The sequence below is a fragment of the Oreochromis aureus genome, linkage group 8 (genome assembly GCF_013358895.1).
Source record: "Oreochromis aureus strain Israel breed Guangdong linkage group 8, ZZ_aureus, whole genome shotgun sequence".
NCBI lineage: Eukaryota > Metazoa > Chordata > Actinopteri > Cichliformes > Cichlidae > Oreochromis > Oreochromis aureus.
The window spans coordinates 8,029,343-8,054,368 of record NC_052949.1 but is presented as its reverse complement, the minus strand read 5'-3'; the positions used below and the strand labels follow the sequence as shown (position 1 = coordinate 8,054,368).

At 39.5% G+C, this 25,026-nt stretch overlaps 1 protein-coding gene across 1 annotated transcript in view; it reads right to left on the bottom strand.

The window, feature by feature from the left end:
- LOC116336309 (protoheme IX farnesyltransferase, mitochondrial) overlaps positions 1-24,030 on the bottom strand; it is a 39,466-nt gene extending 15,436 nt beyond the window's left edge. Inside the window, exons 1-4 of the mRNA XM_031760158.2 lie at positions 23,910-24,030; positions 22,375-22,517; positions 21,793-22,189; positions 20,765-20,889 (exon numbers count right to left, since the gene is read on the bottom strand). Coding sequence (XP_031616018.1) covers positions 20,765-20,889; positions 21,793-22,189; positions 22,375-22,517; positions 23,910-23,940 — 696 coding nt within the window. The 5' untranslated portion in view covers positions 23,941-24,030. The remainder of the gene's footprint in view (positions 1-20,764; positions 20,890-21,792; positions 22,190-22,374; positions 22,518-23,909) is intronic.
- Between the last annotated feature and the right edge of the window lie 996 nt (positions 24,031-25,026).

Below are 25,026 nucleotides of genomic sequence, written 5' to 3'. Positions count from 1 at the left end.
TTACTGAGGAGTTGGCAACACTGCGCACATGTGTATTTGTTTTTGCAGCCGGGCCGCCCAGGTAATGAAGGAAATGAGTTTGCCGACTAGAGAAAAATCAACCGAGAGCGTGAGCGAAGGTTACCGAAGAAAAAACAGATGATGGTTCCAATGCTGAAGAGATTGTCAAGCGGAAGGGCCACAGAAGTTCAGAGTGTGAAGGTATTTCGGCTATTTCAAGTCTGACAAAAACAGAGTAGTGCGCACTGTAAATTGTGCGAAAGCAAGTCTGGATATACAATAAAAGCGGTGCATGCTCAATCTCTGACTGAAAGCGCTAATTCGTCATTCGGCTTTTGTCAGACTAAAGTAACTGTTAAAACTGTTTGAAAAGCTAAGCTATACAACAAGGAGAGATTGATGCTACGTCCACACATACCGGGTATTTTTGAAAACGCAGGTTTTTCTATGCGTTTGCACCTTTCGTCCACACGTAAGCGGCGTTTTCAGTCACTGAAAGCGGAGATTTCTAAAAACGCCTGCCAGGGTGGATATTTTCGAAAACTCCGTTTTGCATTTACGTGTGGACAAAAAACGGAGAAAACGCAGCGTCAAAGGTGTGCGCCTTTTTGACGTCACACTGTGCGCCACGTTATTGTTTCGGTGAAATGAATTTCTACAATACTGTTACTGTTAATTGTACTCTCTGCAGTGTTTAAATGCTTATATACACACATAGTTACTGTCCCTCCACACATACGACTCGGTTCTGTTTCTATGCCCCATCTTTGTTTACTATTTCCTACCGAGGCTTCTAGACTTCTGATTGGCCAACATTTCTACACGGTTAGGAATATATCGCCACCTGTTGCTTTGGCATGTTCCTAGCAGCGTTTTCCTTCATTTCTGCGTTTACGTGTGGACGGGATTATTTTTTAAAAGAAAACGGAAAATCTCCGTTTTCAAAAATACCGATATGCGTGTGGGACGTAGCCTGAGAATTTCCTTTTAGTTCTCAGTTTATTTGATATTGACAAAAGTTAGTCAATTTTGTCTGTTCTTCTGTAAAACGACCTAAGATTTATTTTTAGAATTAAAATTTTGTTTCTAAGTGGAATTGACAATTTAGTGGTCTGTTTTGTTTGTTTTATTTTGAAACTTAAACGCTTTAGCGGCTGCCTTTTGTGTAGTTTACAATATTTGCCTTTATCTGAAACTGAAGTCTCATGTTCCTTAAGTACATCTACCCTGTTGAACTTATTATGGGAAATAAATATTTTAATTAAAACAAGCTGCTAATTATTTCACATTTTACTTGTGAGCAACGGCACATTTAAATCTTACAAATATAGTTATTTGGCTTATATCGTGATATATATCGTTATCGCCTGAAATGAAAAAAACATATCGTGATATGAAAAAATCTTATATCGCCCAGCTCTAACCCAACTGCTACATATGTGCTTATAAACCACAAAAAGTTGCGGTTTTCAGTCTTAGATAACACGTGGCATGCCCCCCCCTTTTCAGTTTGACATTTCTAAAGCGACAGGAAACACAATAGGAAAAAGCTGAACTATGTGTATTTGGAGGCAGAACATATGCAGATACACGCAATGCAAGGGATCTGACAGTAAACAGTGGCAAGAAGCAGCGGGACTAAATTATTTATCCATGAGTGACAATCTTGTTTGCTGGAGCAAATAGGAGGAGAGCGTGTAAACAGGGTAACAAAGTTCCTGTCAGAGTCTGTCCTCCTCCACTACCAGGGCTTTACCCCCAAGACCCATCCCTTCTCACTGTGTCTCTGTATCTGTGCCTCCTCATCTCCCTCACTATCCTCTCAAGTGGAAAAGCAACCAGTTAGCATCTTGATGGGTTAGAAGTAAGCTGTCAACTATCTGTCCTGTGAAAGCAACAAATGTTCTTCCTGTCAGGATGTGGCACAACACAACTTGTAGAGTGTATGAGCTCCAGCACAGGTTCTCAAGGAAAAGTTAAAATCATGACTGCAAAAATGTGTCTAATTGTCTAACTGTCATTGAATTATCAGAAAATGTCAATTTACAGCGTTTTATTTTTACTAGGAAAAGGGGTTTAACATGTCAACTGGTACAAAATATTAAAAAACCCTAGAATGAATGCTACATAAACACTTGGCTGCAACAACGACAAAGCTGGCTAACCAAAGAGACAGTATATCTGCTCACCAGCATTTAATTTTAGTCTTTTAAACACATCTAAATGCTGTTTTTTTTCCAAAATTTCTGTCGGTATGTCCATGTGGTGCAGCCAGTCACTGGTTAGGTGTCATACAGTAAAAGCCAGATATCAAACTACTGTGTCTGACTCAATAATTGATTTGAATTTGAAAAAACACAATAGCGCCAAAGGGCACAGAGTATGGATAATAAATTAAGCTGTGTTCAACATAAACACTTTTTTCCAACTCTGCTCCAATCTATCTCAATGATCATGTAGTTTATCTACAGACCAAGTTAGTTAAGCTACTTGTTAAATTACTTCTGCAATCATTGTGTGAAACAACTGAGGAATGAATGCGATCAGCTAAAACGCTTGCTAATCTTCTCATTTAAACCATGGGTGGTACACTGAAGTATTTTACTGGTACTTTAATGTAAAAACAGTCTCTCAGAAAAAATTACTTGCTATTTTCAAGGTTAGTTTACTTCATAGGTGAACTGATAAATGGAAACTCCATCACTAGCCGAGAAGGGCCAGTAGATGGCCAATCAGTTAGCCCAGTATTCCTTTTTTACTAGCCCTGGGCCACTATACCATTGGTTAAGTTAAAAACTGTAAGTCAATACTGATCATTAAAACCATAATGTTGAATAATAGTATTAATAAAATCCCAATGACACCTTTAAAAAAAGTGCCATTATGATTGTATGCTGGTGAAAATCAGACCCATATTTCCCCTACTCACCCTGTCTCATGGTAAGCAATTATCACCCCTATTACCGGGTATCATTAGTACCAATGCCAGCCTATAGATGTTAAATGTTTAATTCACCGGATCTGATACATTTTGCATGTAATGCACACACACATATAGGGTATAACCACCTAAGGGTACTTTTTTAGATGTCTATCATTCTGAAACTCATTACAGCTGAGTGGGTGTAAAATGAATGGGAACACAGCAGCTGCTACGTCCTTCTGCTTGAATGAGTCGCTACAAGGTTATATTAATGGTGCAGCCTTTACAGTTAAAAGCCCTTTTTTATGCATTCACATCTTTTGCTTTGGAAGCATGTAGGCACGCATAATCAGACACAGATAGACTCTTTGCTGAATTAAATCTGAACGATCACATGAGCTCTCTTATAACACAAACCGCCATGAGCATTAATTTAGGGGAACGTCTATGACAACAAAGCCTTAATTACAGAAGCCCCTTCAAAGCAGAGTTATGTTATGGTGGCTACATTGAGCGATTACACAAGTTTTGTTTGTGGGATGAAAAAGCGATGCTTACGGGCGAGACTAGAAAAAGAGAAAATGGTTATTGCGATGTACAGCAACGAGCAATCAAGTGATATTATAGTGTAGAGATGAAAAAAAGCAAGTTTGATTTCACCATCCCTTTGTGATTCCCAGGTGAGGGGAAAACAAAAAGCGTTGCCTCATATAAGGTGTTGAAAGAAATGAATGGAGATGTCAAAGCCTGAGCAAATATGTACGTACACACCCAGGGACGCACACTTTGAACTGTATTGTAAGCAGTAATCAGCAGTTACTACATGACAGAGTCTGCTAGGCTGCCGTGTCATCAAATGCCCAAAGATCCTTTTAACTATCACACACCCAACACAGAATAATAGCTTCCTCGGGTGAGAGGAATGACGGGTGGAGGATAAAGAGGTGAACTGACGCGTCTCTAAAATGTGATATCCAAGCACAAGCATGACAGACTTACTAAGTCTTGTGTCTGCCCTTACAGTGCTACCACCCACATAAATCGTAGCATTTGCTGCGTGGCATGAGATACATGCCCCCAAAAAGCCACTTCAACTGCTTGTTAATGCAAACATCTAACCAACTTAATGTATTTAGTCATATAGACATAGTTCAGACAACTGTATGAAGGTCAAACAGAGCATTTTGTCCCTCGCAAACATGCTCAAGGTGTGGAGACTATGGTCAGTAAGAAGGTGAAAATGCATTGTGGATGCCAGAGGTCAGAGGAGATTGGCCAAACTGTTTCAAGCTGATAGGATGGCAACAGACACTCAAACAATCACTTGTTTCCTTGGAGCAGATCGGCTACAGCAGCAGAAGACCACAGCAGGCGCCACTCCTGCAGCGAAGAACAGGAAATTGAGGCCACGATTTGCACAGCTTACCAGAATTGAACAATAGGAAACCACTGCCTGGTCTGATGACTTCTGCGGTGACATTCAGATGTCAGGGTGAGAATTTGGTGTAAACAACATGAAAGCATAGATCCATCCTGCTTTTATCAATGGTTCAGGCTGGTGTTGGAGGTTTAATGGCATGTGGGATATTTTCTTTAAACGCTTTAAGCTCCTTAGTACCAACTGAGTATCATTTAAACGCCATAGCATTGTTACTGATCACATCCATCCCTTTACGATCACAGCGTACGTACTGGAATAACAGCCTCCAGCAGGATAATGCACCAAGCTCAAATCATGTCAAACTGGTTTCTTGAACATGACGAGTTCACTGTACTCAAATGACCCCCAGAGTCACCAGATCTCAATCGAACTTTGGGATGCGGTGGAACAGGAGATCTGTGCATCCAGAACATCTGTAGCAACTGCGGGATGCCATCATATCAATATGAACACAATTCTCTGGAGAATGTTTGCTGCACCTTGCTGAGTCTGTGCTAAAACTAAGACAGTTTCAAGGCTAAAGTAGCTCCATCCCAGCAGTAAGTAAGCAAGAAGTGGTGGGTGATTGTATAACACTGTCAATAACTATGGATTTTAAAGTATACACAAGCGCTAATGAAGTTTATATACTCAAAGGCTTTCCAAATTATCAGGTCTTTTTCTCTTTTGTTTCTTGCCCCACATTTTGTCAAGTTTTAGCATGGTAATAACTGTAATGACAAAGTAGACCTGGAGGATATTTCTGCTTTTAAATGAGACCATTATGAGCAAAACTAAAAGGGCATCCACGATCACATAAAACAACCTTTTTATATGCAAAATATCAGCTGTGGCATTTTTCAGCTGTTTAGTTTATCCTTTGTGATTACATAATGAAGTACTGAAGACTTTGGGTGAATATGGCCAGAATAACAGTCATTGTAGACCGGGCATGAGACCTTTTTAAATTTCAAATATGTGCAGGAGCTGAAAGCACACAAAACAATTATTCAAACTACAGAATAGTAATAAAAGACAGCTAGTCTATATCTGGGGTTCCTGATAATAATGCGATGTCTTCATAATGCTTAGCAGACAGAGTGCACTATGCAACAGCAAAGCAAAAAGATCTCTGAGGACTTTCCTCCAATAGATGCAATAGTTTCTTTGCTGACAGTGAGAAGCAGAGCAAAAGCTGTATAGGAAACGGTCCAACGTGGGTCAACTCAGGGTTTTGTAGACCCTGTCTGCGATGACTTGGCTATCTTTCGGTGTCAATCTGCATGACACAGCTTCATTTATCTTAAATGAAATATAATAAATGTCTCTTTGTGAAAACGGCTGGAAATGTAACCCTCCGTGTGGCATTTAAAAGGAAAAAAAATTGCACTCTTCATCACATTTAGAGAAAAATGCAAAAAAGCTGGAGAATGTAAAACAATACCATAAGCATAGGGGAAAATCTTGGTGCATGTTGGGAACCATTTTGTTTTCCAGCAACGATGCCCTTGCCCCAAAAGCTTCTCGGTTTGAATCAAATTAGCATGCAGTGTTGGCTCACGGGCACGCCATAAACAGGGCTGCTTTTGTTAATTATCCATGGATCTCAGCATTACAAAGAGTGTTCCTACTTGCCTTTGGCTAAGTTACGTTCAAATAGAGAGGGAAAACTTGCATTTAAAGGTGAAAAAATAGAACACACAAATACATAAATGTGATGTATTAAGAAAACTGATACTCTAAATATGCGTTTCCCAGCCTCCTTACTTTAATTAGCCTTCCAAAACAACAATTATTTTTTTCTTAGCTGTAAAACCAGAAAGAATCATACACAAAGCAGTTTTTAAAAGAATTATTTCTCGGCCTCATGTCTAAATAAGACCAAAAGCCTGTAATATATTAATATAAAGAGCATAAATATCAGTAAGCTTTGGAGTTGTCTTTATATCCACATGTTCAATTATCCCTCCAGCAACTAAACACAGTAAGGAAAAGAAAGAAGAACAGAAACTCAACTGAAAACAGCAGGTCATTCCATCAAATTTATTATTCACTTCTCTGTCACAGTTTTGAAAGGGCTGCAGTACATATCACCACACAGTATGTTCTCATCTGACTAACATTAGCCTCACAAAAGATGTTCCACATCACTGCAAAGCCATTGCTTTTTCTGTCATGATACTTTCACTTGGTTCATGCAATAATGGGTAATTTTGAGCTCAGCTTAACAAAAAACACTTGGTCTGGGGATAGTTGTCTTCCAGTGACATTACATTCAATAAATAGGCATGCAACTCTCTGGCCCCCAACTTGCAAATGTTCAGCAATGCAGAGAGGGTCATTTCTAAAAATGAGGAGCCCGCCAGGACTGTCCTCAATCTATTTCAGTGAGGTGAAACAGAGGAATGGTCTCGTATGGCAGATGTATAAGACCTCTAAAAATCAGGTGTGGTTTTTGATTTTTATGAATGCACATGACACTATCTGTAGTAGCACCAACACAATAAACAGATCTGAAGGGCTTCTTTCAGTTTCTTCTTTTCAGATATCACAGATACTACTATCTGCTAAAAAAACCTCTCTCAACTGCAAGCATTAATAGCAACTGAGAAATTAAACACAACAGATGGAGTGTTACAGTTGGTGTTAAAAATATTTACTCTCGTGTTAGGTCTGTCACTGCTAAATGAATCCAAAAGTATGTGTGTGTGCTTGAGGAGTGGAAAAAGGCTCATTGGTGCCAGACAGTGTTGAGGTGTGTGTGTGTGTGTGTGTGTGTGTGTGGGTCTGTCTGTGTCGGCATCTCGCCATGTTGGTCATTGAAGCCCATAATCACAGTGTTTTGTTCAAAACTAAAGGATAATCAGGAAGGTGGAGAGGAGGTGCTCCACCTGCCCATCAGTCGGTTATCCCGTAGAGTCAAGTCAACTATTGTGGAGACGTGTGTTTAAACTAACAGGCTGTGGCACTGAAAGCCCTTCAGATGTGAGTCTTTGTGCATCACCCAAGTGTGATCTGGACAAAAGGCGACGTGTTGTTGTCGCTTCTGCTAAGAATCTCTTTCTTTCATAGGTTGTTCACAAGAAGAAGTGAAGAAGTGAAATACATTATATATCAGTGTATGTTTGTAAGTTTTACTCTGAAGTTTAACTGTGATGTAGAAACTCATGAGAATTTAACCCACTAAGAAGTCATTTAACTAAAATTTGATCAATACTCTGGGCAGAGAAATGATTCTTGGGAAAATGGAAAAGTGCCCATAAAATGACATAAAATTAACTATTGACTTGTGAATTGTTTAGGGATGGATGACGAATGCTTGACCAATGTGTAAACTCACCGGTCTGTCAACCAGAGTTTTGGTTTTTAATATTGAATTAAGTCATATTTGATTCAAGCAGGAAAACAAAACAAAACAGACAACTTGAAGAAACCTGATACTAACAAAGACATTTCTTTAGCTGCCCTCAGTACTTCTTTAAATTCACTCTTGGACTGATCTCCTTTAATGAGGCAGCTTTCAACTGACTCAAAAATGTAGTTTTTTAGGGATTCACATCAATAGAAAAGCACCTAAGATTAACACCCCACAAGTGCTTCATTAGAGTAAGGCTGTTGCCTGCCAAAGCTCTTATAAATGAACCTTTCCTACATTTCATTTACTTCATTAAGTTTGGTTTGCCTACTTACCAATTAATTCTCTCTACAGCGGATGAAAGATACACAAGAAGAACAGAAAATGTAACAACCACATCATAACTAACATTTTTTTAAGCTTCCAGCTAAATGTAACTTTAAAATGAGAAATACGGAGTATATTAGGCTTTTGTAATAACACAGACCAGGGCTCGCAAAATCGCTAGCCCGACGTCCCGGGGCTAGCGAATTTTCCAGTCGGGCTACCAAAATCTATCTCAGCCCTGCCCGTCGGGCTATCATAGGAAGGAAAAATATATGTCATTGCTTTTGCATTCTTTCGGAAATGTAGCTGGGTAATTGTGTCATTGGCATCGATGAGCCACTGTCAATATGTGACATATTGAAATCGCGTTTGAATTTGCGCTTGTTTTTTGCTTTCACTTTGCGATCGCGCGAACTGTGTATAGAGAGCGGCAGTACTGATTGGTGAGTGACGATTAATTGCGCACCAATTCCTCTGACATCGTCTTATCACTCATTAGCTTACTATTCAAACCTGACAAGTGAAATCTCCCACAGCAAGCTTAAACATGTGAGAGGTTGATTGCGCAGAGAATCGCTGACCGTTATGTGAGTACGTGTGTAAAAGCAGCAGGATATATATTTTAGCTCTGCTGAGCCAAATAAGACAAGTCAGGGTGAAGAAGTGACAGCCAAAGAAAAGCCGACCACAAAACGGAAAAGTTATGACAAATCAGACTATGAGGGAAAAAGAAAGTGCAGCTTTATGGTTTCATGGACAAAAGAATTTCTGTGGCTGGAATATGACAAGCTAAATAACCAGGGGTGCACATAAGTGGTCCGCAGGTGCGCATTCGCTGTCAAAATAAAAAACGCGCACCAGATAAGAAGTTGCAACGCGCACCTCCAGATTTTCTGGAGGAGGACAGATATTTGTTTAGAACTCCTAAAGATGTCGAAGAAGCTCCTTTAAGCAATTACTTTGGTGTTCCTCCACCTCCAGAGAAATGTCAGGAGTCTGAACCGCAAAAGAAGCGCGTATTCTCGGAAAAGTGGTTGCAGGAGGTGAGCTGGCTTCAAACAAATGATGAACGCACAGAGATGTGGTGCAGAATATGCCGTGAAAATCCCACTCTAGTGGACAAAAACAGTGCCTTTTATATGTACGCAAACGCGCGTTGCAACTTCTTATCTGGTGCGCGTCTTTTATTTTGACAGCAAATGCGCACCTGCGGACCACTTATGTGCACCCCTGGAAATAACATAATGTTCTGCCGGGTGTGTTGTTAGTTTTCCCTCGATTTCTGAGTCGACAAGCGCCTTTGTTACTGGGACCAGTAATTTTAAGAAAGACCCCCATTAGAACCCATGAGAAATGCAATATTGCTCAGTCTGCAATATCTTTCCCAGAACAAACACCAATTGCAAAGAACATGCTAAAAATAAACCTGAAAAATCTGTTTAGAACAGCGTGCTATGTTGCAAAGAGTGAACTACCACTGGCAAAATGTAGCAGTCTTTGCAAACTTCAAAGCAAATGGCCTAGATCTTGGTTCCACTTATCTCTTACCCGTGACTTCAGTGGAAATTTCAAATTCAGGACCTGACACAGACTGATTCATGTTCTACACAGTTCTTACAAGTTCATAGAAATTTCTGTTCAATTAGAACCAAGTATTTGAGTTGATGATTGTAATTTTTATACAATGTTTAATTTGTGTTTCAACAATGTTTTGATTAATGTTTTGTTTCCGTTACAATATTATACTTTAATATATAATATTGTAACGGAAACAAAACATCAATCAAAAAATTGCTCTCTTTTTTATTCGGGCTACTTAAATTTATTTTGGGCTACCACAAACTGAAGAGTCCCTGCCCGAATGGCTACCAGGGATTTTGAAATTTTGCGAGCCCTGCAGACAACTTCTTGGCCACACGCACACAGCACAGTCAGGTAATGGGATATAAGCTTTTGAATAAAGGTACTGTTGGATCTGCAACGCCGGCAAATTCTTCTAAAAGAAAGGAACAAACTCACAAACAAACCATTGTGACATTACTAGACACCAGAATTTTATCAATCCTTGTATCTAAGCCTAACAAATACTTAGCCTGGCAGCAGTATATGCTGGTGCCTGATCTCGTTCATTATCTCTGGGGCATATAATAGATGGGTTTAGCCTTCGTGACTTTATCAGAGGATAGCATCTGTTTCCCATCTGAGGCTACAAGAGATCCATTTGTACAGTTTGAAATGGACTGGCACCCCACAGTTGACAAAGACAAAAGGCTTTAAAGAAATTAACTATTAAACAGGGCTGTCTAGTTAAATATTCATTTTAATCCAGTGCTAACAGAGAGATACCCATCTAGTCCTTTTTGTACCATCTTGCAAGGCAATTAAAAAGGAATTTTCATTCTTTCTCTCGGGCTGAATTAACAGCTTGGAGGGGACCGTCGAAAGGAAAAGCCAAAAAGTATGTATGTCAAAGATCAGCTTTTTCTTTTGTTTTAAATGCACTGGTGGAAAACAAGATCTTACGAATGGCAGCTGTGGTTTATCTGTGGGGGGTGTCTTTCCGCTGTTGTTAAAATGCACACTTAGCAAAAGCCTCAATGCATTTGACCTCAGACTTAGTAAAAGCAGTTAACAAAATGTTACAAACTAAATCATTTAACAGACAATAAATGAACATTCAGCCCATACAATAAATACAATGAATCTACAACTGCAGTAAAACACGTAGTTTTGACTCAAATTCACTTTTCATGTTTGTATTATGATTGTATAACTATTATTGTTGTTGTTTTTAGCAGATGACGATATAAACACAGAGTCACAATTCTGAACTGATGCAGAAAAGGACAACAACATCATCACAGGATGTGAGAGATTAAGGCTCCTCTTCACCTGTATCGTCAAAGCTATCAAGCAGATCTAATGACCGACAGCTGAGTGTGTCACTGTTTGAGTCATACTGTCGACAGAGGAAGATCCTTTGGTCTATCCACCCATCACAAAACCTGCTACATGGCACAGACAGAAGAGCGATGCTTTTTCTGTGTCGACACAGCAAAACTAATAAAGGTTATACCAAGTGGAGTCTACTGAACCACAGTTGCATGTTTACATATATGGATGAATGTTTAGGCCTCTTGTAATTATCAAAAATAAATGGACAGAAATCAGCTTAACAACCGAGGGTAACCCTGGGAAAAAAACAGGTTCGGCTGCTTTCTATTTCCGATCCTCGAAACTGGAGGGATGGAACAACAATCCTTGCAATTTCACCCGACGTGCTACACTGTGTTTTAGGAGTATTCCACTTGCAGCTCAGGGCTCGCAAAATTTCAAAATCTCTGGTAGCCCTTCGGGCAGGGACTCTTCAGTTTTTGGTAGCCCCAAATAAATTTAAGTAGCCCGAATAAAAAAATAGAGCAATTTTTTGATTGATGTTTTGTTTCCGTTACAATGTATAATATTGTAACGGAAACAAAACATTAATCAAAAAATTGTTGAAACCCAAATTACAACATTGTATAAAAATTACAATCATCAACTCAAATACTTGGTTCTAATTGAACAGAAATTTCTATGAACTTGTAAGAACTGTGTGAATCAGTCTGTGTCAGATCCTGAATCTGAAATTTCCACTGAAGTCAAGGGTAAGAGGCAAGTGGAACCAAGATCTAGGCCATTTGCTTTTTGAAGTTTGCAAAGACTACTAAATTTTGCCAGTGGTAGTTCACTCTTTGCAACATAGTACGCTGTTCTAAACAGATTTTTCAGGTTTATTTTTGGTATATTCTTTGCAATTGGTGTTTGTTCTGGGAAAGACATTGCAGACTGAGCAATAATGCATTTCTTGCATTTCTCATGGGTTCTAATGGGGGTCTTTCTTAAAATTACTGGTCCCAGTAACAAAGGCGCTTGTCGACTCAGAAATCGAGGGAAAAGCAACAACACACCCGGCAGAACATTATGTTATTTACAGGGGTGCACATAAGTGGTCCGCATGTGCACATTCGCTGTCAAAATAAAAGACGCGCACCAGATAAGAAGTTGCAACGCGTGTTTGCGTACATATAAAAGGCACTGTTTTTGTCCGCTAGAGTGGGATTTTCACGGCACATTCTGCACCACATCTCTGTGCGTTCATCATTTGTTTGAAGCCAGCTCACCTCCTGCAACCACTTTTCAGAGAATACGCGCTTCTTTTGTGGTTCGGACTTCTTCTGACATTTCTTTGGAGGTGGAGGAACACCAAAGTAATTGCTTAAAGGAGCTTCTTCGACATCTTTAAGAGTTCTAAACAAATGTTTGTCCTTCTCCAGAAAATCTTATGTACTCAAACGCGCGTTGCAACTTCTTATCTTGTGCGCGTTTTTTATTTTGACAGCGAATGCGCACCTGCGGACCACTTATGTGCAGCCCTGGTTATTTAGCTCGTCATATTCCAGCCACAGAAATTCTTTTGTCCATGAAACTATAAAGCTGCACTTTCTTTTTGCCTTATAGTCTCATTTGTCATAACTTTTCCGTTTTGTGGTAGGCTTTTCTTTGGCTGTCACTTCTTCACCCTGACCTGTCTTATTTGGCTCAGCAGAACTAAAATATATATCCTGCTGCTTTTACACACACACTCACATAGCGCTCAGCGATTCTCTGCGCGATCAACCTCTCACATGTTTAAGCTTGCTGCGGGAGATTTCACTTGTCATGTTTGCACAGTAAGCTAACGACTGATAAGACGATGTCAGAGGAATTGGTGCGCAAATGATCGTCACTCACCAATCAGTGCTGCCGCTCTCTATACACAGTTCGCGCGATCGCAAAGTGAAAGCGAAAAACAAGCGCAAATTCAAACGCGATTTCAGTATGTCACATATTGACAGTGGCTCATCGATGCCAATGACATAATTACTCAGCTACATTTCCGAAAGAATGCAAAAGCATTGACACATATTTTTCCTTCCTATGACGGGCAGGGCTGAGATAGATTTTGGTAGCCCGACTGGAAAAATCGGTAGCCCCGGGACGTCGGGCTAGCGATTTTGCGAGCCCTGCAGCTATACATTTTGTCTTCTTAAAAATAGGAGGCTTTTTCCTTTCTTGCTTTCTTTTCTTCTTTTAAATACGTGTCACATCATTCTGCACAGGGCAAATTAGGAAGACAGGAAGTCAGACACAGAAGCACAATAAAAAAAAAAAATCTGGTCAATTTTCAAAATAAAAGACCACCTGCAGACTATATGCTTTGCTTGAGCAATGCTCACTGTGTGATTTTGAGATATTTTTATATATTTAAGTATAGCCCATGGCAAGAGTGGTCTAATAACATGTCTAGCAAATATCTTAAAATTACATTTAAAAAAAATTCCCCAATCATTATACCCAGCAGGCAGTCGGACAATGTATCAGTTGAAATCCTGGTATTACAACAACATACAGCCCTTCTGACACACAGACTCTGTGTCCAGTTATGTTGGCTACAGCGATCCTCCCAAAGAAAATGCAAGAATGTACTGGGATATAAAGGACAAGAGGACAACTTTAGTTTGTTCTAAAGTTTATAACTGCCTGATAGTTGTTATTTAGGGACTCATATCTACTGATTTTACATAACTACAGTAATTTGTCTGACTGCTTTCTGAACACTACAATAGCGGGACTATGCACAGAAAAGAGCTACATGCTCTGCAAAATACTTCCAAGGTGGATGCAATTATAGATTAGGAGCCAGCATTTTAAACTTACCCATTGAGTGAATACACTGTAATAATTGCATTTTTTTATGCTGAGGTTATCTGAATTTAACTAAGTGCAATTTCAGGACTTTAACCAGGACCAGCTTGAAAATATTAAATCAGAGTAGTTCAAAAACTCAGATTACATTATGGATTACATTAGATATACCACAAAGCAAGACTTAATATGTATAATGCAAGGGAAATTCCTGGTTTGATTCAGATCACATTACAGGTGACAGCATACCAATCTGACATCCAAAGCTTTTGATAAACATGATTAAAACGATGACTGCCACTTCAAACAAAACACAGATGCTAGCTACAGAATAAGACTGCATGTAAGAACGCGTTTGAAATAGAGGACTGTGTTGGAGTTCTTTCAAAGTTAAAAGCATGCGCTTCTGCTTGTTATGGAGGGTTAAAATGATGACGCCTCATTGTGTAAACAGATTATTTAGAATCAATTCCTGTTATTCTGCTGATTAAAAGGTACATTTAGAAACATGAAAAGGGTCAGAATAAGCTCTCACCACTGTCATATTACCTATTTATTTATATTTTGATAGTAAAACAGGAAATAGGTGCAGCCTTTTCTCAAAACATCTGAAAACTTGCATGGAAATACAGTATGTAAGGTAAAACAGAGTGTGACATACGACTGTGTTTTCAATACAGTTTAAACTCTCATAATTTCTTTAAGCAGCCTTCAGGAACAGTTCTGTAGACTTCCTGAAGGACATTCAAAGCTCTTCTTTGGATGATGGCTGCCTTTAATTCCATAATGAGAGGTCTGGCAAAGGTGGAGGCCAATCAACGACTGATGGTGTTTTTATATCCGGTTCAGTTTTTACTGCACTGGCAGTGAGACTACCATGCTGAAGCTGTTGTCAGGCAGACACTTTCCAGATGGTACTGCACAGCGGATCAAAATGATTGTACTTTTCTGCACTGAGAATTCCATCAATTTTGACAAGATTCCCAACACCACTGCAATGCAGCTCCAAACCATGACAGAGCCTCTACTATGTGTTACAGATGGCTACTGTGCCTCTACAGACCTCTTTTGTAGATGTAGATGACAATTTGAACCAAAAATCTCAAATTTGGAATAATCATTTCATAAGATATGTTGCCATTGATTTTCAAGCCAGTTCTCGTGTAATAGATCAACTGACGGGACAGATTCATCCCGCAGGTCCTGTGTCAGGATTTCTTTCTTCAAATGCAGTTCATCTAGTGCTCTGGGAATTACCTTGCTTGTGCAAAAAAGTATTATTTTATGCTGGTCAGACTGTGTTATCCTCTAAAACTGGTCAGGTACAAGGATGGACTAAAATGAGCAGCAAATGTCCAAAGAAAATTTCTGGAAGAACTTCAGAAAGACAACAACGACAAATGCCAAGAAAGTCTGACTCCTTGGAAGGAAAATATAAAGAAATGAGGTGTGGCTCAAAACCTTTAACCAGTATTGTATTTTAAAAATTTTAGGAAAAAGCAAACCAAACACACCGCTACATGGAAATGGAAATAGACTGGAATTTATATAGTTTTCTTTTAGCCTTTCTGACCAACTCAAAGTGATTTGGACCGTATTTAACCACATATTCATACACAGCTGTATTATATACACTGGTAACACATGATTCACTGCACAGCCTGTGACTGTGTTCAGTCATGCACCAATCTACTCTAAAAGGGCTGGCCAAGATGCATCGAGAAGGAAGCATGCAGCGAGGGTAAATAATGCATGCCTACACAGGACATGAGAGAAGGATGTAGCTTCAAGTGTGTGCAGTGGATGGGCAGGGGGCTTGTGGGGGCTCGCTTGTGCGTGCCAGCCTCAGACAGCTCACCACAGAGCAGACGCGCAGAAACGAAAACTCTGTGCCTTCTTAACAAAGACAGAAATGACACCAGTCAGCCGCAGAGAAAGCCAGCTTGAATTTTCATCAAAACAAACACACAAAGTGACGATGCTGCCAAAATAGCTGAGCAGTAATTATTTGACAGTAAAAGGCCATATCGGGTTATATTATTTACACTGCCGGGGACTTCAGACCACCCCTCGGTATTTTAGGCTCTAGCCTCAAACTCTCATCTGACCCAATTATCCAATTAGCTGAAGTAGTGGCCAGACTAGAAGCCGATGACAGCTGGAACACCTGCAGTTGCTGCTCTCGGTGTGGGGTCCAGGAGTTACGTGACCCCGGCAATAAGCATATTTTAACTAATCTGAGCTACAGTGTAAACACCACAGACACTCTGCTCAAGAGGAAGCTGCACACAAACCTTTAACTTTAACTGGAAGGTCAAACAATTACATCCCTTTGCTCTCGGACCACACTGTAAGACAGACATGACAACATTAAGCCTTTTGACTGTGGCAGGAAACTCTAGACGACGAAATGCCATTGTTACGTGACTTCCAGAGCTTACACCCTTCCGTCAGTTTCCTAAATAGAGTAACATCTTAAAAAGAAACCACAACATTTCAGTTTGCCCTACGGGCACTTCCAAGTGGGACAAAAACCAGCCTTGCTTTTGATAGCTCAACTGAAGCTCTCTCTGCCTCTCGCAAACGCCAAAGCATTTCTTTCTCCCTCGAGGCACTTTCCTCCTTTCCTCAAGGTGGTTCAACAACTCTGTGGTCATACTGCTGTGCCTCTTCAGATGCTGAACATTAAGGGATTAGGGCGGAGTGGTAGAATCCATCGGAAGTGATCTTCACAAGAGTTTTTATCTGCTTTGATTTGTCTGTCAAGCTTTTGTTTGATTTACTTTTTGTATATTAAAAAAGTGCTTTGATCACACTTAACCACACTATTAGTGAAGCCCCAGTATTTTTAAGATGAAAAGATTTTTTTTAAAAGTCAGGAGATCAGAAGATGGGATGTTTGTCTTCTCCATTCCTTGATTTTCTGGATTATCAAAAACAAATGCATAACCAAGGTGTTGAGCTCAACTGCAGCCAGGTGAGGTTACGTCTTAGAAAGAGGTGTAAAGTATGACCACAGTGACAGTGCAGCTGGCAATTATATAACAAACAACATCCCGGCTGCTTCTGTGCGTATAATTACATTCTCCTCCAAACAAAGCAAAACAAACAACAACTGTTGGATTGTCTGTAGAATGCCACGTACTTTTTATACCAGCCGAGCCGAGGGAAACAAACACAAACCACACTAAACAGGTTTGCTTTTCTGACAGTGTTTCTTCTTTTAAATCACCTTTTAAGGTTTCCGCTTGCATGACTTTCAACCTACTTCAAAGTCACCTTCCCTTCAAGACAGGTGGTTAATTTGTCTGAAAAAATAAGCTCATCTCAAACTCCTTCCAATTAAGACTATGATGACATGCAAAATGTGCCCACAGAGAACAAGGGATAAAGAAGGAGAATGAATCCAACTTGTGTGAGGGATCCGGCTCACATACCAGCATCTAGCCACAAAAAAGGATGTCTTGGGCTCAAAGTAAACACTGATGGATTTCAGGCTTAAATACTCAAGGCCATTTGTGAAAACAGAGAGGAGTAATATTGCCACCGGGATCTCCTTACACGACATTGTGTATTTATCTTCAAAAACCATGTGAAGCATTCCCAAAATACTATACGTTCTTGCACGTGACACTTTTACCCACATTAATAAAGCAAAATGAACTGGGAAATCTGTTACGACATTTATATCAGCCCCTTTCACATTCCCGAATTCAAGAGTTATCAGTTTAAATAAACAATTATTTTGTGTTTTTGTAAGTGTATACTGCAGGAAAAATATACTATACGTCTAGAGTTTTAACAGAATATTTGACTATTTGGCCAATTAGATTGATGGGTAGGAATTCAGCTTTCTGTTGTGAGATCAGTTTATCATAAGGGAATGTTACAGGCAGTCAGAAGCAGTGTTTTCCATTCAAAATAAAGGACAAAAAGGGAGTACCTGCTATGTGTTGCGGAAGTAAATACAAGGAATGCACATTCAAGGTCATGCTGAAACAGCTGAAAACCACAATAAAAGCAATTACCTGGAATGCATGACACTTCTGAGACAGTTTGATCCTTCCATACAGAGATATACACCCCACACCTCTCATCTATCAGTCAGAAGCCACTCAGTAGGGAATCCTAGGAAGGAAGGACTGCAGCCACCTGAACCTGTGCAGCCGTCAAGCTTACAAGAGGTATTCTTGCTCCACTCACTGAACATAGTGCTTGACAATTTTCCCTGTCATCCTTGAATGCATCTCTACACCCTCTACATCTCTGCAAACCTGTAGTAATGGGACTAAGGACTGTAACATTATGCAAGGAAATCAATGCTCTCACTCAAGCAGTGGCACACAAAGACACAGGGATCAACTACAGTGATGCCACTGTTTTTGATCATCAGGTTCTTGTGTGAAGTTAACCAGACAAAAGTCCCTGAGCCACCTTTTGAATATACATGAATAGTAAGTCAGTTGTTCTTTGGAGTCAAAGGAGCTCAAAAGGAGATTGAAAACAGAATGATCTCTGAACTTGAAAAGCATTTTCATGGTGTGAATAATGAATAGGCCTGAATGTTTAATGTACGCTAACTGGTAGCTTCATTAGTGGCCTGTTCATCTGCTTGTTAACGTGAATATGTAATCAGCCAATTTCACAGTACCAACCCAATGCACTTAGTTCAAACTAAGCATGAGAACGAAGGAGATGAGGGACTTTGAAAGTGGTATAGTTGTTGGTGCACAGATACAGTAACAGTAACTCAAATAACCCCTGACACAAGCAAGAAGATAAGAGCAGCAAGAAGAAGAGGCTACAGGAGCAGAATGCCACAAAGGGTGCTACTTCAATAATCAGTAAGTCAATAAGAAAAAGAAAACTGAAGCTACAATTGCCACAAGCTCAGCAGAAGTAAGGAAAAACATCACCTGGTCTGATGAGCCTTTCTGCTACAATATTCAGTGGTTCATACTGGCAGTGTATAGTGCATATTTATATTTTCTTGGCACACAAATGAGGATTGTGTAAATGCCATCGCCTGCCTGACTATTGCTGGTGACCATGTCCTTCCCTTTATCTTATGATGGCAGTTTCCAGCAGTATGATATGTCATGTCACAAAGCTCAAATCATCCCAGCTGAAAGATCTGCAGCAGCTGTGTGATGCTATCAGGTCAACAGGCGTCCAAATCTCTGGGAAAAGTTTTCAGCACCTTGTTGAATCTGTGCCACAAAGAATTCAGGGAGTTCTGAATGCAAAAGACTTTGAGTGCCTTGAGGTCCTACCTGAACATTAAGCCAACCAGAGATATGGCTGTGGTGTCAACGTAGAATGAGAAAAAAGTGACTCATCCAGTAAAAGTAAATGACAGATTTTGCAGATCCTCCCAGAAGAAGGGCGTGAATTTGGATCCAACTGCATTTTCTCGGGTCTAGGGTTTAAAAATGACAATACTAGGCTGCTCCTCAAAATTGTGACTTTTATTCTTTGCTCTTCCAATTTTTTTACAATAGAAACCTTAATTATATGTATTTTCAGGTCTTAACACACATTTATTCAATTTGCAAGTAGATCGAGGCACTGAAAGGCAAATACCGCAGTTTCAGTGAAATATGAAGCCAAGTTGTATCCAGGCCGAGTTAGTGGAGTAAATGAAGATTGACAGGACGGATGTCAAGGAGGGCAAACAAATACAGGGACTCGCGTGGCACGAACAGTGGCTGCCGCCTCTTGCATCACTCAACGCTATGAATGTCTAGGAGCTCAGGCCTGGGCTCAACTATTTGGCGTGGAAAGAGGGAGACATTTTTCAAATGCCTCAAGGATATTTACACACCTGCTTAGTGTGAGGTGTACCGAGGAGTCGGTTCTGTTTCAGAGACAATACGATTTTAACCCTAGCAATGGACTGATTGACTCTATTCAGGCCCTGGTCCCAGCAACAAAACCGTGTAAACATCTGCACATTCATATTCATAGACATCTGCACCTAAATGGCACAATGCAAGTTTACGTTCAAGATTATCAGTGTTATTACAAACTCGTTGACTTCCTGGCATTTCACTGTTGCAAAACAGTTAACACATGACTGAATCAGACTGCTAGGAAGCCAGGGTGGGGGTAGAGGAGTCTGTTTCAAGGCCATGAACCTGCAGTGTAATCAAGGTCTTTGTCAAATTATAGGCCAAGAACACCACTAACCACAGTTCAATCTAGGGCTGAAGAAGAGGTCACCCATTATGTGAATATTATTAAGTCAGAGAGAATTCCAATGTACAACATCAACATTAGAGAGCAAGAGAAGGCCCTACTTACTCTAGGCATTCTAAGTGTCTAAGTACACTAGCTCCCCTTTGTTTAAACCTTCAAAAAAGCTTTCAGCATGGAACTAATAATAGCATTACAGTTAGCTCAATGCATTTTTGAGATGCGTAGCTAAACAGGAATGTAGGCTGGGTAAATAAGGGGATGTGCTGGTCCGTTTAGCATTTTTTGGAACATCTCTTAAAACAACTTAAAAAGAAAACGGTGGATGTGGGTCTCGGTCAACAGGCACATTCATGTTTTCATAACATGTCTACAAAAAAACTATATTACACAACTTCAAGGCCAACGAATATCAGGCCAGTTCTGAGACGGGTCACTTTTGTTCCAAAAGGAAATTGGTACTAAAAATCAAAGTGTTCAAGACCACAAACATCTGCAATGTTTACTGCGATTGTTGAAGCAGTTAAAACAGCCCATGTGTTTAATATTACTTGCTTTCTGGGACTTCTGTATTTGCAGGAAATTTAGCTGAGATTAACACAGGAGTAACAGCTGCTTGTTAAACTGCATCCTCAATGACAATTTATTGACAAGTTGTTGATTAAAATTCACTGCCAAACTATGAAAGCTGATACAAAGTTTGTTTAAGCTCAAATTATTTTAATGCATATATGGTGACTAGAATTTCTTAGTTTGTGTAAAAACCACATGCTAATATGTACGAAGGTATATATAGGTTTGAAAGAAGACAACAAACCTGGTTAATTGAATTGGCAGCACAAGAGGCAAGGCCTGTTCCCAAAGATGACACAAAAAACATGACTGAATCAAAGGGCACCGGCGCCATTGCAAAGCCAGCAGCTGCAGTTGTAACCACCAGAGCTGAAATAATAAAAGTGAAAAAAAGAAAAGAAAAAACATAATCCATTATAGTTTCTTTGAGTATTATCTCCCCCAAATAATAGGTAAAACATTTAATATCCCTAGAAGTTTGATTCAGTGTAAACAAAAAGAAAGCAGATAGTAGGACAAGAGAAACTGCAACACATTAGATTTCACCTTAGGCCCCTTTTCATGCACTTTATCTAAAAACTAATAGAATGACTTTACGTTCTTGTATTAAAACTACTGACTTCCAATTGCTCCAAAGTTCCACTTGAATATGTAAAGTGATGGATTTATTGTTATAACCCATTGCGATACAGAGGGAAATGAATTACAGTGAATCTCATGAAGACTATCAGTCCCACTGACTCACTCACTGAATGACTGGCATGAATCCCTGTTTATCATATTACTAAGCACAACAACATAGTCATGTCTATGTGCACATTTAACCCATCCACAGTAATCTTGTACATTTTTCTATTCATTTGACTGGTGTTCTTTACTTACTCAGTTTTTACACAATGTCAGTGATTCTGTATGCATGTCGGGTAAATGTTTGCATGTTATTTCCTTTAGTTCATCATCAATTCTAGCTTTGCACAATTCACAGTAAATAATCCCTTTATCTTCTTATACTGGGCCTTGGTGGAGCCAGTCAAACCATTTTAGTTCAGCTTTCTCCTGATTGGCTGCCCCTATCAAACAGAAGGTCTCAAAACCAGATAGGTGAGGTTGCTGTGCTCAAAACCAGAGTTGTGTGCCTGAGATGACTACATAAAAATATCCCTCCTCCCTAATATGAATCCAACAGCTTTTTAAAGCTTTTAGAACAGCCTAAAGATTGAGTCAACTAATATTGTAATAATAAAATATATAAGTAAGTGTTGAATACTCTACCTGTTAGTTTAATTTTTGAAAGTCTTGCGTAGATATCCGGTAAGTCAGCCCTATCAACCTTCAGCTGCTTCCACTGTCTATCTAGACGTGCCTGTTTTTCTTCTTCTGTCTCAACCTGGACATGTGGAGGCTCATCTGGAGTTCCAGTCATATGGGAAACGGAAACATTCTGCGCTGCTGCATTTTCTGCAGTGGACTTCAAGATGGAGAGTTTATCTTGAGGCTTATGGGTTGCATCCTCTGCCTGTGGGCCAGTGTCTGTAGCTGCAGGACTGATGGTTGGTACTTGCTCCACTTGCCTTTCAACGCTGTCATCTCTCTCATCCACAATAGTCAGGACAGGTGCTTGTTTGGGGATGGCTCGCTGGTGAAGCTCACTCGTGTTCTTTGAAACATACTGGGGGGAAAAAAACAAAAGCAATGAGACTCATTGGATAAACATTTTCTAATGGCAAAAAAGAGGCAAAAGAAGAAACTCTGCTAGCCTCTCAATACTGGGATAAATCAGCATTAATGATAAGCAAAAATGTTTAATAATTGATTTTACGAGATACAAGACGTTCGAAGATGACAAGATGATACCTGACGTTTGAGGAAGTTAAAATGTTGATACGTCAGCCAGTTTGAAGGATCTCTTCTGTGCAACTGAATAAGGCTGCGAGCAATCTGGTTACATCGAGGAACATTTCGAGCTAGTTTCTGTTTCACACTTACACCAACAAAACCTACAAGAAACGCAAGACATTAAAATTATTAAAAGTCACAGTTTGGTTAGATTTTCTTGGTCATTAAAAACTAAAACATGCTTTAATCAAAATATTTCCTACATTTGTTGCCCAGACACATGTTGCTGCTCATTTCAGCATTTTAGTATCCAAGAGAACACCACAGTCAGTTTACTATTGGACAATCCCATTGCTCTTATTTGAAAATTTAAATTGAGGGTAACCAGCTAGCCCTTCCCACCTCATGTGTCTTTCTCTGGCAAGATAACCTGCTCAGTGTGGTGGTGATCTTTGTCATTCAGCTACCTGTGGTCATATTCGCTTGTCTGGTGGCTGTAAAGATAAGCTCTGCTGCAAGCTGTAGGACCACTAAATAGCATTTGCAGCAGGCAGAGACCTGGTTTATATGTTTAACCAAGGCTGCAGAGCAGAAAACAACCTTGTTGCTACATGCAGTTCAAGAAAGTGGATTTGGAAATTAGCTGGGAAACTGCTTAACTGCTACTTATTTTTTTACTATTTGTTTTAAGAAAGGATGGGTGTTCATCTTTTTGTGCTCACACCCTACTGCCACAAATACTGTGAGAAATGCTAGAAACCATGAGGAAAACGCATATTTACTCTATGGACAGGGGGGAAAATGACAATATAAAATGAATGGATGGACAGATAGATAAAATAAAACACAATCAGCAGCCTTTGACCTGGTTTTCATACCACTGATGCAATGCCACAACTCAGAGGTACAAATATTTCGTTATGCTACTAGACTTCCTAAAAATCAATCCGACCTTAGTGAACACTTTCACTCTTTTCCACTTCTTCACTACGCAATCACGTATTGTATTGAAATTAACTAAAACAAACGGGATGTGTAGTCTCATATACTTCTCTGTCAGTCTAATCGTTTCACTACATATTGTGATGTTTGTGATTTTTATTACATGTTATTTTCATACACATACAAAAGACGACACACAGCTCGAACACAGCAAATCCTACTGTGGATAAAACGTTAACCTAAATTGCTGTTGACAGTGTCCTTAGACCGACCTGTGAAGCATCGAAGTTATGTTTCAATCCAATACTGACTCTTCTCTAGGATAAACTTTCAGGATTTTGACACCGCAGGTGCAATAATAGCCACAGTCGCTATTTAGCCTTTTTTTCCCTTTGCAGATGCGACCGACTTCTGCCTGGGGCGCATACTCTCCATAAACAAGGTCAATGCTAGCCTATTGCCTACAGCTCAGATGCATCTTGTTAGCTATATGCTAAGCTAGTGAGCTAGCTTATGCCTTAGCATCAAGAGCTGATATAAACCGCCGCAGATTAAAATGGCGCTGAAAATAACGTCCCTTTGAACCAGATACAAATTTTATTGCATGTTACCTGACAGCCTGCTACATGGTGTTTTATACATGATCTCGAATCATAAAACCGGTCCCCGTTACGACCCCTTCACATGCTGCGAGCCGCCATTTTGACCTCCTTAGATAAAAACAAGTACTTCCGGGGGACGAGATGTTAAACAGGAAAGTGAGATTGGACGAACCGCAGGCATGTAAGAGGTTAGTATTAAGACAGCAACAACCTCACCTAAAACTGGTGTAGTTATTATAACAAATAATATTTAACATATATTAGTTGTAACATATTTTTAAACTCAGGCTGAAATATATATATAGATATATATATATATGAATAAAGAGAGCAAAACATCCCATTGATATTCTGACACCTGCATTACTTAAGCAAGTAAGGTTTCATGTCATGGGCGATTCTAGGTTCAAACTTCTTGTTGGGCTCAGCTTCCAGTCATAATGTCATGCATGCAGTGCCTTGTAATCAATATCAATGAAATATTCTGCTTGCAAATGTAATCAACTCTTTTAATATTTGCAAAGCTCAATTCAGTTGAATACATATCACAATGTTACACTCAAAGGCAACCTAATTAGTTGGATGACCTCTTTTAGTGTCTAAGAATAATTCAGAATGAATAATCAGACGTTTCAATCTAATCTCCACGTTTTATGGTGGAGCCTTTGGTTATCAATCCTGCAAAGGCTCAGTCATTAAAGAAGTATAAAGAAATAACTATTTAGAAAAAACAGATCAGATGAGAAACATGCACATTATTTCAGTCTCTTAATCACATAGAGGCAGTCCACCAAATCATCAAGCACATAAAAAGTAGCTTTATTCAGTACAGACACTAGAAAATCACCCTGCCACTCCATAAATCTGTACACAAAGCAAACTAGTAATAGAGTTTTATCATATTGAAGTTTTTGCATTCATACTCACCCTCTTTTTATTCTGCAGACTCAGCACAGAGCATCATGTACCCCAATTTCACTAGTGGATAATAGATTTGTAGTTGTTACATTGTCACATTATGTAGGTTTAGGCAAATAGAAAGGCATGTTATCCAAAAACTTAACATAATGTGCTGTGGAAACTGAAATAGGAAGAATAGACCGAGGTATGCTAGGTCTTACAAAGT